Source organism: Python bivittatus, unplaced genomic scaffold (assembly GCF_059951505.1).
Source record: "Python bivittatus isolate LINGU-HERP-01145 unplaced genomic scaffold, Pbiv_v1 ctg000330_np1212, whole genome shotgun sequence".
NCBI classification, from domain to species: Eukaryota; Metazoa; Chordata; class Lepidosauria; order Squamata; family Pythonidae; genus Python; species Python bivittatus.
The window spans coordinates 30,107,804-30,120,469 of record NW_028277058.1 but is presented as its reverse complement, the minus strand read 5'-3'; the positions used below and the strand labels follow the sequence as shown (position 1 = coordinate 30,120,469).

Here is a 12,666-nt window from a genome sequence, read left to right as displayed (position 1 = left end):
CACTGTTTTTCTTAAAATCACACTTTATTACAATTATGCTCAATAGCAATTTTTTTACCCTGTAGGATGTTTTGAAAAATTATGAATTACATATTTTGCATGAACACAGACACCAAAATATGAACCCATGACTGAGACATAAATATGGATAAATGCATTTGAGTGTTCATCGTGAATAATTTGCAGTTTCCTGTTCTATTTACCAAAGGCTTGTTATAACATTATGTTTCTATATGAATTTATATAGCCTCTCAAAACAGGACCAAATAGGTCTAGTGAGATATATTCGAGTCTGGATGGGGTGGGACAGACTTCGGTTCAATTCTAACAAAGCTGAATGGTAACAGTTGTTTGGGCCCCCATGAATCAGGGATGTTACCATCGTTGATTTTGGATTGGGCTGCACTTCCCCATTCAAGACTGGGGCGCAACTTGGGGCTTCTTCTGGACTTGCAGCTACTGCTCGAAGAGCAGGTGGCAGCTGTGGCCAGAAGGGCCTTTGCACAGGTTCATCTTGTACACCAAATGCACCCTTTGCTTGATTGGGTGGCCCTTCAGTTACTCATGTCCTGGTCACCTTACAATTGGATTACTGCAATGTACTGTACATGAGACTGCTCTTGAAGACCACCCAGAAGCTACAGTTGGCTCAAAATGCAGCGGTGTGAGCAATAACAGGCACCTCTCAGTGTGTCCATCTCTCACCACTGCTACAACGAGCTGCACTGGCTACCAGTCAGCTTTCAAGTGCAATTCAAGGTGCTGGTTATTACCTAAAAAGCCCTTTATGGCATAGGGCCTGGAAATCTGAAGGACTGCTTGTCTCCAATGATTTCTGCCCACCCAGTACATTCCAGCAGAGTGGTATGCTCCAGGTCTCCTCAATTAAACGCTTTCATCCTGTGGAACCAAGGAAGCATGCCTTCTCTGTTGCAGCCCCCATCCTCTGGAATAGCGTCTCTCCTGAGATAAGGACGGCACCCTTTCTCCTAGGGTTCTGAAAAGTTTTGAAAACCTGGCTTTGGTCCCAGGCCTGAGGTTGATGTTTATTATTTGTCTAAGGCTCCTGTTTTATTTTGTTGGTTTTGTTGTTTATTAGATTATTTTAGTCTGGGCTGTTTTCTAATGTTTTTAGCTGTTTTTATGTTTTTTTCTAGTTCTGTACACCACCCAGAGTCCATTGGAGTTGGACAGCTAATAATTTTTTTAAAATGAATAAAATAAACAAATAAATAAATGCAAACATTAAAGCAAACAATCTGTATGGCATTGCTCACTCTTGTTCTTAGCCCAAAACAAGTAGTTTGGGGAGGATGCAGAATACATTTAATATAAAAAAGTTCTCTAAACTTTCCTTCCATAGCTCTTTCAAGAGTTTGAGAGAAAAAAGATGAAAATAAGGAAAACAGAGGCTATCAGACAATGAGAAACCATTTGCCCTTGCTTCAGGGGGACATGCGCAAATGTGCTAGCCCTCTCTTTTTGTCTTCAAAATGTAGCAGTCATAATCTGCAATACAGGTAGTCCTTGATTTACGATGGCATTTGGGACCAGAATTTCCATTGCTAAGGGATGTAGTTGTAAAATGTGACCGCATCGCTTAGTAACGGCAATCCCTTTAGTCCCGGTTGCCATTGTTAACTAAATCCCATGGTCATTAGGCGAGGCAACTTCCTGCCAGCTTCCCACATCCAAAGTCAGTCCCAGGCCTGCAGGCAAGTAAGTGGCTGCTGCCAGGTGGGGTAGGGAGCGAGGGGGTGCGCAGGGGTGCGAGGGAGGGTCAGAGAGGGGGCATAAGGGGGCACAAGAGAGCCATGGCACAGGTTGGGGAGGGTGCAAGGGGATGTACAAGAGGTGCCCTGTGAGTTGGGAGGGTTAGCAAGGGGCAACACGCAGATTAGGGAGGTTGTGGGAGCATGCAAGGGAGTGCGCAAGAGACATGGTGCAGGTTAGGGAGGCGGTGCATGAGAGGTGGTGCTTGGTTAGGGAGGGTGCACAAGGGTGAGAGAGGCACGGCACAGGTGCATGAGAGATGCGGTGCGGGTTGGGTGTGCAATAGGTGCAGCACAGGTGTGTGAGAGGTTTAGCGTGGTCGGGGAGGGTGCAGAGGATGCATGAGGGTACAACGGGGTGTGTGACAGGTGCCAGGCAGGTTGGGGAAAGTGCGCAAGAAGTGCTGCACAGACCAGGCAGGGTGCGTGGGGGTGCACAAGTGGCTGGTGTGGTCCGAATGCAGAGGGGCTGGGAGAGGGTGTGCAGGTTGGGGAAACTTACTCCAGTGACTTGCTACCTTCCCTGCCAGCTTCCCCAGTGATTTTCTGTGGAAGCTGGCAGGGAAGGTTGCAAATGGCGATCACATGATCACAGGGTGCTTGGCAACTAGTCATAAGTGCAAATGGGTTGCCAAGTGCCCAGATCCAATCATGTGACCATGGGGGTGCTGGGACAGACCAGTCATAACCACCAGTTGTTCAGCACTGTTGTAACTTGGAACAGTCACTGACCAAATGATCATAGGTTGAGGACTACCTGTAGAGAGCCCTCTCTATCCATAGAAACTCTATAAACAAATGAGGACACTGGAAAATCAGGATCCTCAATCACATGAAGGGTCTCCACAGATAAGTCACTTACCGGACACAGAGGGAAACTGGAGTAGAATGAAAGAGCATTCTGACTGAAAGGACTTACTCTCAACAATTAACTTGAGAGTAACATATATTTAAACAGTAAGTATCCATAGATTTCCTTGTGTTTTCAGATCACCAGAAAGATCTCTACTGACCCATTTCATAAACAGAAGTAAAAAACCCTGTTCACTATACCAAATATTAGGAGTTGCTAGGGAGCATAATGTTGGAAGATGTCCATGTTCCTGCTGCTTGAGCTGTCCTGCAGACAGGATACTAGGATCAAATAGTTCAATCAGTTCAACATCCTCCTGTAGCAGAACTTCCTGTTGCAGGATAGTGCAGAGAGCCTCTGAACGAAAACCAACATCCTTAATACAGAGGGAAGAGAAAAACAGTATCAACTGAGCACATTCATGCACAAAAGCCAGCATAAAATTTAAACCATGTTTAATTCTGTTATTACATACATAGTGCTACCAGTGTATATTAAATTTAGCAAACAGAGATCATATTCTTCTCCTACCGTGCTTATAATTTAAAATTTGCACAGAAGAAAAGGAAGGAAAGAAGGAAAAGTAAGAATACTGTATGTAGCTGTCTGTGTTGAAGAAAATGGAGAGGTCCATGAGTTCCTGAAGCAAATATTTAAAGTTTCTGACTATTTAAAGAAAAGAGATTTTAGGTGCTAGAAAGAAAAATGCCATCTTGGCATACTCCCTATTTCTAGGCCCTGCTCCTAACGTAGCCACAGAGGAATCATAAGTATTTGTGGCAAAGATTAGAGCAGCTCTGGACCCACTCAGCCAGCTTGGTGGGTTTTCATTTGTTCAAGCATAGCTTTTTATTTTCAAGGATCGAGACTTCAAAACAGATGCACAGGTCTACACGCCCCAGCAGCAACCCTCCAGCATTTTCTCTTAACAGTGCTTGCCTCATCACCTGGTAACATTCCAGAGTAGGAAAGGACATCTGAAGCTGGAGACAGCAATATGTGATGGGAGTGATTATTTGAAATAGGATTGAGCACCAATGGCTGGCTAGTTGCTTTTCCAACACCAATTTTTGGGTAAAATACGATTTGCAATGTTGTTACATTTATAGCAATGAGATCTGTTTTAGTATTTAAAAAATACCATGTTTATTTTGAAAACAAGAATAAAAACTGCAGAATAATTTAAAGATATGCATATTTAGCAGCTTCATAAAAGGATACTTACGAATGTTATGTTCCTAACATGTACAAAAATAGTAATGATTCTTAAACATCAAAATGTTTGCAAAACCAGATTCAGTCCCCTCATATCTAGATTACCTTCCACACAGATTTAAACACCAAATATTTCAGTTCACAAACTATGTAATATGACAAATGATTAGATACTATCTTAGCAACAATTTTCTATTAGCAAAAATAGAAAAATATTTAATAAGGAATTAATTATAAAAGTATTAAGGAAAATGGATGAGTTGCTTGAAAGGAGAGTAAGCTGGTAATAATAGGCACTTACCAACTGATGAAGCATATCATGCTTTTTCTTATATGGGAAAAAAGGAAGCAAGTTTTTTAATCTCTCAGCTAGGTTTGACAGGATGTCTTTCTGTAAAAAATTAAAAAGTGTTTGAAGTCTTAAATATATAAACAGCCTTCATTAATTTCATCTGAAAATTCCAAATATTTGCAATTTCTATCAGCAATCATCAGAAGTTCATGCAACTTTATATTTTGTAATGGTCTTTGGAAAAGATGGACTACAGATTCACAATCTTCACCATCATGAGGGCCAGGTGACAACATCGAGTCCCCAAGATACAAAACTCACAGCTTGCAGGGCCTCAAACCTTCACCAATCACTACCTCTCAGTAAGTACACCCTTCAATTTTGCCTGCCAAATACGTAGACTATGCTGCTGTGTTTGAAAAGAGGGAAGCAGACCCTGCTTCCTCCCATCAGTTCTGTGAATCCACAATTAATTTTAGAGCCTAGATTCCCACAAAACACCACTACCCAATGGCAGATACAAAATTAGCCCATCTAAAGGAATTTATCAATGAGAACTTACAGAAAAGTTTCATCTGCCCCACCTCTTCCCCTGCTAGTGCTTTTACCTTTTTTGTCAACAAACAGGATGACTTACACATAATATATAATTTCTTTATTAGATTTATATCCTGCCTTTTGCTCAAGTTCATGGCAGCATACATATCACTTTTATCCTATTTTTTCCTCACAACAAACCTGTAAGTTAGGTTGGGCTAAGAGAGAGACCTAGCTCAAAGTCATCCAGTAAGCTTTTATGCCTGAGGGGAGACTTTAATCTGGGTCTCCCTAGTACTAGTCCAAAACCTTAACCTCTACACTACAAAACACTTACCGAAGGCATACATTTTTACCAAAGTAGATCTCAAAGGGACTTACAATCTGATTTGCATAAAAAAGGTTCATAAATATTGTACTGTCTTTCACACTGTTACAGGAGTTTTAAATATATGGAATGCCTTTGAGATTGGTGCAATTCTTTGGTTTTCATGTGACTTATTACTCACATATCTTGATGATTTGTTGATGTAATCTGAGAATCGAGCTCTCCATACAATCAAGTTCAAGAAGCTTGACACCTTTGAGTCTACAGCCTCTACACTAAATTAGAGAGATGCACCTTTGATATACCTGGATTGGATTATTTGGACTACCACATTTCCTTAGAAATAATTCAGATGGATCCAGCTAAGGTAGAATCCATTCCTCCTTGGTCACCTCCTCAGCGTTTTGGAGCCTTTGACAATTTATTTTTATTGTAAATCAATTCCTAATTTTGCTACATAACTATAACCAGCACATCTTATAAAGAAGTGATGTGATCACATGCAGTTGCCCATGACTTTCTGCTATCCTGTCACTTATCCACCCAACCAGACATTGTTCTTTCTACTGTTAGCAAATCTTGAGAGCAGACAACATAGATTTTTGTAACTTCCCATAGGAAATGGGGGGAAGGCACTGGTGACTTAAAGAAAAATCTTCTGTAAAGAAAAAAGACAAGAGATAGAGTTGTAATGGCTACCACACCAATAAGGCTGTTGAAGGTTTGTTGTTTCCAGGGGAACCAGAGGCAAGTCTCTTTAAGTAATTGTGAGTGGGAAGAGGTCCAAAGACCCACTGAAGGAAGAAAAGGACAGCCATGATAAAAATCTACCCCATGCAGGTAGCTTTTGTGAAAAGCTGAAGAAAAGAAAGAAGAATGATCATATTTGGCTAGCCCAGAGGAGAAAATCCCAGCCTGAGAATCCCAGCCAGCCAGCTTAACTACCCCCCTTATCTCTAAGTAGGAACTGAGTGTAAAGGTAGCATTGCTCATATTTAGTTAAACTACTTCAGTGAAACATTGTATTAGAGCACATATCAAGACCTATGTTTTTTTCTTGCCATACTTGTTGCCATACAAATCTATAAACAGCAAACCACTTAGAGAAGAGAGGCCTTAAAAAGAAGTGGGGGGGGTGATAGTGTTAGCTCCAGCCAAGTAAGAAATGGGAATGAACAGCTAGGCAAATTTCCCTCTAGCACTCCCCAAGAAAATGAGGGAGGGGAAAAAAACCTGATGCTTTTAGATTCAAAAGGGAGAGGAAAGAGAAAATAGGGAAGGAGAAAGTATAAGGAATGAAGCTGGTGTGTAAGAACCAGTGGTTCCGAAGCTAAAGTGAACAGTTATCTTAACATGTCACATTTAAGGCAACAGAAAGGTATGACTTATTTCACCTAAGAAGGCAGCAGGAAAAAGCCTAGAATTTGTATCAAGAACACACATCTATATAAGGGTTTTGTTTATGGACCCTACAGTGGGTAAATCTATGTATACATGGACTTAGTCCTGTTTTCAATAAAGAAACTCATCTTGCTGAGCTATGTCCAGGAATGTCCTGCCAAGTAGGCCTGATCTTGAATAAGAAGTTAAATGTCTGATATCTGAAATTTACAGCCATGTTCTTGAGGAGCACGACGACAGAGAATTAAACCTAAAAAATATGATCAATTGTTGGAAAATTTGACTAATTTGAACTAGTTTCGAGCAAACAGATACTGTATTTTAATTTCTTGCTTTGCAGTGTATCTTCTTGCCTCTATATTTAGTTCAGAAAAATGTAATGTTTCTGATATACAAAGTAACACCCACAAGGTAACCAAGAAGTTATAAAACTATGTACAATTATTAAAGGTTGAGTGCTTTTGATGTTGAGGTAGAAGGGATGAATCTTCCTATGGGGATTAAAGGGAGGTAAGATCAACTTACTGACTATTCATGAAGCTTCAAGCAGTAATATTAAATATTAATTTCATTAATTATAATTTCTAAAAGCTATCCTACTCTTATGTATATATTTCTGCATATATGCATATATATAATTATTTGCATTGTAAAACCATATGGGTTTGTAAATAAACCTTGATTAATATAAACTATTGTCAGATTCATGACCACTCTTAATTAAACTGGTTCTGTAGTTTGCCATTCTCACATAAGAGTCTCAGAATAATCCCTGTGTGAATGTTCTGTTATCCAAAGAAAGGAGTGGGATTAATCTTCTGATAAAATAACAAAAGCAAGACAAATATTTGAAAATTGTAACTGTGAATGAAAACCACAAAATATAGTGCAACCACAATCTCAAACCTCTGCAAGGTTCAAGTATTTATGAGCCAGTCAGGAGGATGGCATTTAATTCTTCTGTTTGTAAATGCTTCCTCCAGGTTTTTTTCACACTGTCAACTTCCTGGAGTCCAGCTGTAGGAAAACATTTTTAAAATATTCCAGAATGCATATGTACGAGAAATTAGCTGGATAAGGAAAGAAAAGCCCCTTTCTGACTGTCAATTATCATCTGCAAGAACAAAATGTCTATGTCTTAGTTTAATGAAGGAGGTTATGGAAGATAATGCATTGTTCTATCCTTAGTGCAAAGCAAACAATGAATTCTTGTTCTTTCAGCAGTTTTACTGTATATTAAGAAATTTAATTGTTAAATTTAATTTAAATTGTCTAGGTTTAATGGTGTATTAGAATCTACATGCCGTATGATACTTTAGGTTTGCTGGGTATTCAATATTTGTTAGTTATCCACCTGTATTGGGTTTTTTTCCTCTTTCTCCCTTTTTTAGTATATTTTCTACATCTTTTTAAATCTGTATTTGTATCAGTATTTATTTCCCTTTTCTCTTCACAATTATAATAAATAAGTAATAAAGATATTGAAAAAAGTTTCAGAAGCAGAAGGGAAAAGAAATAAAAACAGATATTTAGACAAATTGGTAGGTACCAACATTTGTCACATACTGACTATACTTCTTTCCATTTTTGCTTTTTAAGAATGGGGAAGCAGCTGAAGTGATACAGAATGGTAGTACAGTGCCATCATCAAGATATGCAGGGCCAGGATTTCCAGAATGATTGGTTTATTTTCAGAGTTTGGATAGAAGGTATGTTTTTCTGGCATATTAAAAATAAATGAAGGCTTACATGTTGTCTATCACTGAAAAACAAAAGAAAACTGCAGCTTCATTTTTCAGCAATGAAAAAAAAAAAAGGATCAGTTTGACACACCTGTATTAAGGAGATACCAAAAATGGTACGGTGTTTCCATCCCAACAGAAGAATTTAGCAATTATGGAAAAATGACAATTTGATACAAACTTACTATGCTTATTACATTGCAAGTGAACAATTTGTAAGATTGTTAAAGAGTGCCCCTGTTAGCCTAACTTTGTTTACACTGCATCCCACTCAGACTCTTCAATCTATTATTATAGATTGTTCATGGATGTCACCAATCCAAACCACAGCTACAAACCCAGACTTTATTGTATCAGGTATCCTGCGGATCCTTCATTTTCAAGATGCGGTCACAGCTACAACTCTTTTTTACCTCTTCGTTCTGTATTTTTTCTTGCAATCCATCAGCCATTTCATCATCTCATCTCTGCTACAATGAACAGACTTTCTTTTCATTCCCAATATATTTTTTAAATTAAAAGCCTTCAGACTGAACTCGATGTAAACAATATGCTTATTTTGGGCTACAAGAAAATAACATGGAATTAGATTCCAGATTTCAGACATATATTCTCACAAGCTAAGTATAGCTGCTATTTTGCTTAAAAAAACAACAGCAACCTGCAGGGGTTGTGTTACCCATGGGAACTTCTGCTTTGGAACTTTAATGCTTAAAAAACAGGAAAAATGCCTGAAAAAGAAGCAGTAATTTTGTGATAATTTTGTACCATGAAGATACCTTGGCTACCTGAATGAGGTAAACACATGTGGGCTCCATTTCTACCTATACTGTATCAGCAACCAAAGGGAATAAATACACACATTGCAAACAAAGCTTAGGATGCATGAATTCCAATATAAATATATTCGAGATCACCATTGATCATTCATTCTCAAAAAAGCAACTACATAAAGGGATCTAATAATCTAGGCTTCATTAGAGCCTTCTGTTGGAGTTTTTACATTTTTTCTTTTCCAGAAACATGCTTTCCTTTTCCAAAATTCTAGAGATCTATTGTTCAATTCTGAATTATTTATTCTCCTGATTTTTGTTGTTCTTAAACATAAGATTGTACCAAGAATTTGCAATGAATTCAATAGAACTTACTTCTGAATAGACATAACAATTCATGCTGTAAGTAAGCCAGTCAAGACTCTCTGAAATTCATTGCAAATTAGTATTTAAAAATACCCACTATTAAGCAGTTTAGAATGAATTCAGTACTTCTGTGTACTATATTCTGATCTGCCTGTAAAGATACATAAGTGTGTGTGTGTGTGTGTGTGTGAATGAAATTCCACTCTAGTTAATCATGATTATTTCAATAAGACTGTGATAATAATCACTGGTACTTGAGACTTATTTTCCTTTCCTCCATCCATCCATCCATCAATCCATCCATTCATGCATCCTTTGCTTTCCTTTTTTTTTTTTTTTTTTAAGACTGTAGGCCCAGTAGACTGTAGGACAATGAAAATAGCATTTTGATAAAAACCAAATTGGAGTAGAAAAATAAGGAAACTGACAGAACTACTTATATCCTTTCATAATATCCCATATTCTTCTTTCTCCCACAAATGCAACTTTTGGGGTTCAAATCACTGATCTCTTCTGCTCTGGCTACCGACAAAGAAGAAAGTGATCCTTAACCCTTTCTACTAGATGAGACTGAGTTATTTGGGAACAACTACAAACATTGAAACACGATATTAAGGTCTTATAACATGGACAAAAGAAAAAAAGGTAGCAAGTGTCCTTCCAATTGCCACAACTACCCTCAAACTGCAGCAGACAAAGAAACATTGCCTATTACCTGACTTTAGTAGCTCGCTAAAAGCTAGAATTCTGGGCAACTGGCACAACAGGTCCAAAAGCAATGGCATTAGCCAACAAATACACAATGTTGTCAACAGCCTTCAAATGCAAACATACAGCAAGCTTCATAAAGGCAATGTATTTTTAAACAGATATCAAAATTTTCATAGCAGATTATATAGCTTACTATGCCAACTACTTACCTCCTGAATTACACTTACATCCATATCTTTTGGTCCCTCTTCCGATGTGCATTCTTCTGACTTCTGCAACAATGGTGAGCATATTTCAAAATCAGTATGTCCCAGATCCTGTAAGTACTGATAAAGTGGTGAATTCTAAAATGAAATTTAAAAATCCATAATTAAGTAGCTTGTTTACACAGAAGAGTTGGAAATAATGATTACATAGTTGATTTATTCAACTATTACATAACATTAGATGAAAACATCCCAATGGATCTTGGAAAAATCTCAAGAAATGACACTTGTGAGGCTATTTAGATGCCAACTGTATGTTCTGCTATACAGCAGTAGCATTGCAAAAATGTAAAGGAAATCTAGTTTAAGCATAAGAAAACTTGTTCCCTGTTGGAACTAGACCTATTCCTGGAAGGAGGAGCTCCTCCAATGAGACTTAGAAGTAAACAGAACTTTGCAAAGGCTTTCTTAAGCACAGAAAAGAAGTGACCAAACTTAGGAAGGATTTTATGACCTTTAGGAAAGGATGTTTCGAGCTACCATTTAGCTGATGTTAAAAATATATACACTACACAACACATATTTAATTTTGGTACTAGTTTCCAGATTTCATTAAGTTTTATCACTGCAATAGGATAAAGGGTAACCACCAAAGCCCTCAGTAGGCATCTTATATTATACCTTACTGAATCGATCTGGCAATGGAAAATTAATTAATTATGAATTATAAAAATAATTTTATAGTAACATGCCCAAGTCAACAGTTCTTTTGTTTTAGGTTTGTTATACTATACTACCTTGAGTAAAGACTAAGTGCCTCCTTAGCCAGCTGAAATAGTCATTCAGTTACAATGTAGAAATAAAAGTTAGCAGGTAAGAAAGTATAAGCACACAAAAGATTATGAAAAAATGAAGATATTTAAAGAAAAACAGGATAAAGCTTACTATTGCTTTTTACTATCACAGTAACATTCCTTTATTTAACACACTGACTCTATTCCATAAAAAAGAATAAACTTATACATTTTAAAAAATTAAACTGAAACTAAGATATAAACTTGAATAGTGATTCAATGCATTATCATAGCTGCATATATGTAAGGAATACCAAGAACATTTCTGCTGATGCAGGATAAAGGAAATGACTAAGACTTTCTCCATTAGGTCTCCTCCCTACTCCACCCTAATTTATCTCCTAAATATCTAACCTTTTATTAACTCTTAATTACATAAACTTACAAACCCTACAGATTAAAAGACCATTATATCCTTGTTTAAAGCCACAGTAAAGCTAAAAATGGATCAAGTGTTAGAAATTAAACTAAAGATAACTCTCTCAAGAATAACCTTCTACTGCCCTGTGACACATATTTTAATTGCTAAAACTAAATGCAATCAAATTTGAAGTTAATGCTAAAACACACAGATATCCATAGGACTTACAGGCAATATGATTCTTGTTTCCTGGAAAATGTGATTCCACCTTTCTCTTAAACACACTTCCAGTGCATCTGAGATAATTTCTTCCACCTCCCCATTTCTGTCTACTTGTCTCTCCAGGATGACTGGAGCAGTAAATCTGAAGTATAAATCAGAGAAACTGCACCTGTACTTTCACCCAGGTACATTTTCCTGGCATAGAAGCAGAAGCAGCTCACTAAGATGTTGCTGTTTCTTCTGTTACTGTGCAATAGGAGGGACCCAGAATCAGCTGATAGATCTGAAAGGCTTTTAGAAAGCTGATGCTTAAAAGAAATGATGCACATCAATAACATCTTTTGCAGATCTTGCCAAGCAATTGTATTTAAATGTCTTAGTCATACTTACTTGGATCATAATCATCTTGGTTTACTTATCTTCTAGCAAATTACTCCAATCTCATTTCAGATAAGTATGAGAGAGTGACACTGGAAATGTATATATGATTTATGCAATTCTAAATATCAACGTTTTTCTACCTCTGTTTTAAGTTCTGTTTTTTATATAAGAGGCTTGTCACAAGCTTCACATGAAGAAAAAAATCTGGACTTTCAAAATCTCATTTTCACAGTCAATACAATAATTAAATACAAGACTTCAAGAACTAAAAAGATACTAATCTCCCCTCACAATTGCTTAGTAACTGTGCTCCAAGAAATAGATCTGATTTTAAAATTATCCTCCCAAAATGAACAGAAAATACAGATATTGAAGAACACACACACAAGTAGACAAATACTGTTATGAACCATGTTCTATTATGAAGACCTAACATTTCAGTTACATAGTTGTGTTTACTGGAGTCATAAATGGGGTGATAAGGACTGAGACGAGAACTAGTCTCTCAAGCAGATGTTACCTACATCTATTAGTATCACCAGAGACCAAAAATTAAACTAAGCTGCAGACCCAGAGTTATCTGTCAAGTGGGATGGCCATATAAAATCAAATAAATAAATAAATAATCAATCAATCAAGTTGGCAATACATT

General features: G+C 37.3%; 1 protein-coding gene across 6 annotated transcripts in view; it reads right to left on the bottom strand.

Moving 5' to 3' along the window:
• The window catches only part of VEZT (vezatin, adherens junctions transmembrane protein), a 33,934-nt gene that overhangs the window by 15,537 nt on the left and 5,731 nt on the right, over positions 1-12,666 (bottom strand). For 4 of the 6 annotated variants that reach the window (XM_007424627.3, XM_025164375.2, XM_007424628.3 and 1 more), the window contains exons 2-4: positions 10,200-10,334; positions 4,142-4,231; positions 2,826-3,001 (exon numbers count right to left, since the gene is read on the bottom strand). In XM_007424627.3, the coding sequence (XP_007424689.1) occupies positions 2,826-3,001; positions 4,142-4,231; positions 10,200-10,334 (401 nt within the window). Of the gene's footprint in view, positions 1-2,825; positions 3,002-4,141; positions 4,232-8,553; positions 8,705-10,199; positions 10,335-12,666 lie in introns of those variants that run through there. The other 2 variants (XM_025164376.2, XM_007424629.3) reach the window with 2 other exon arrangements.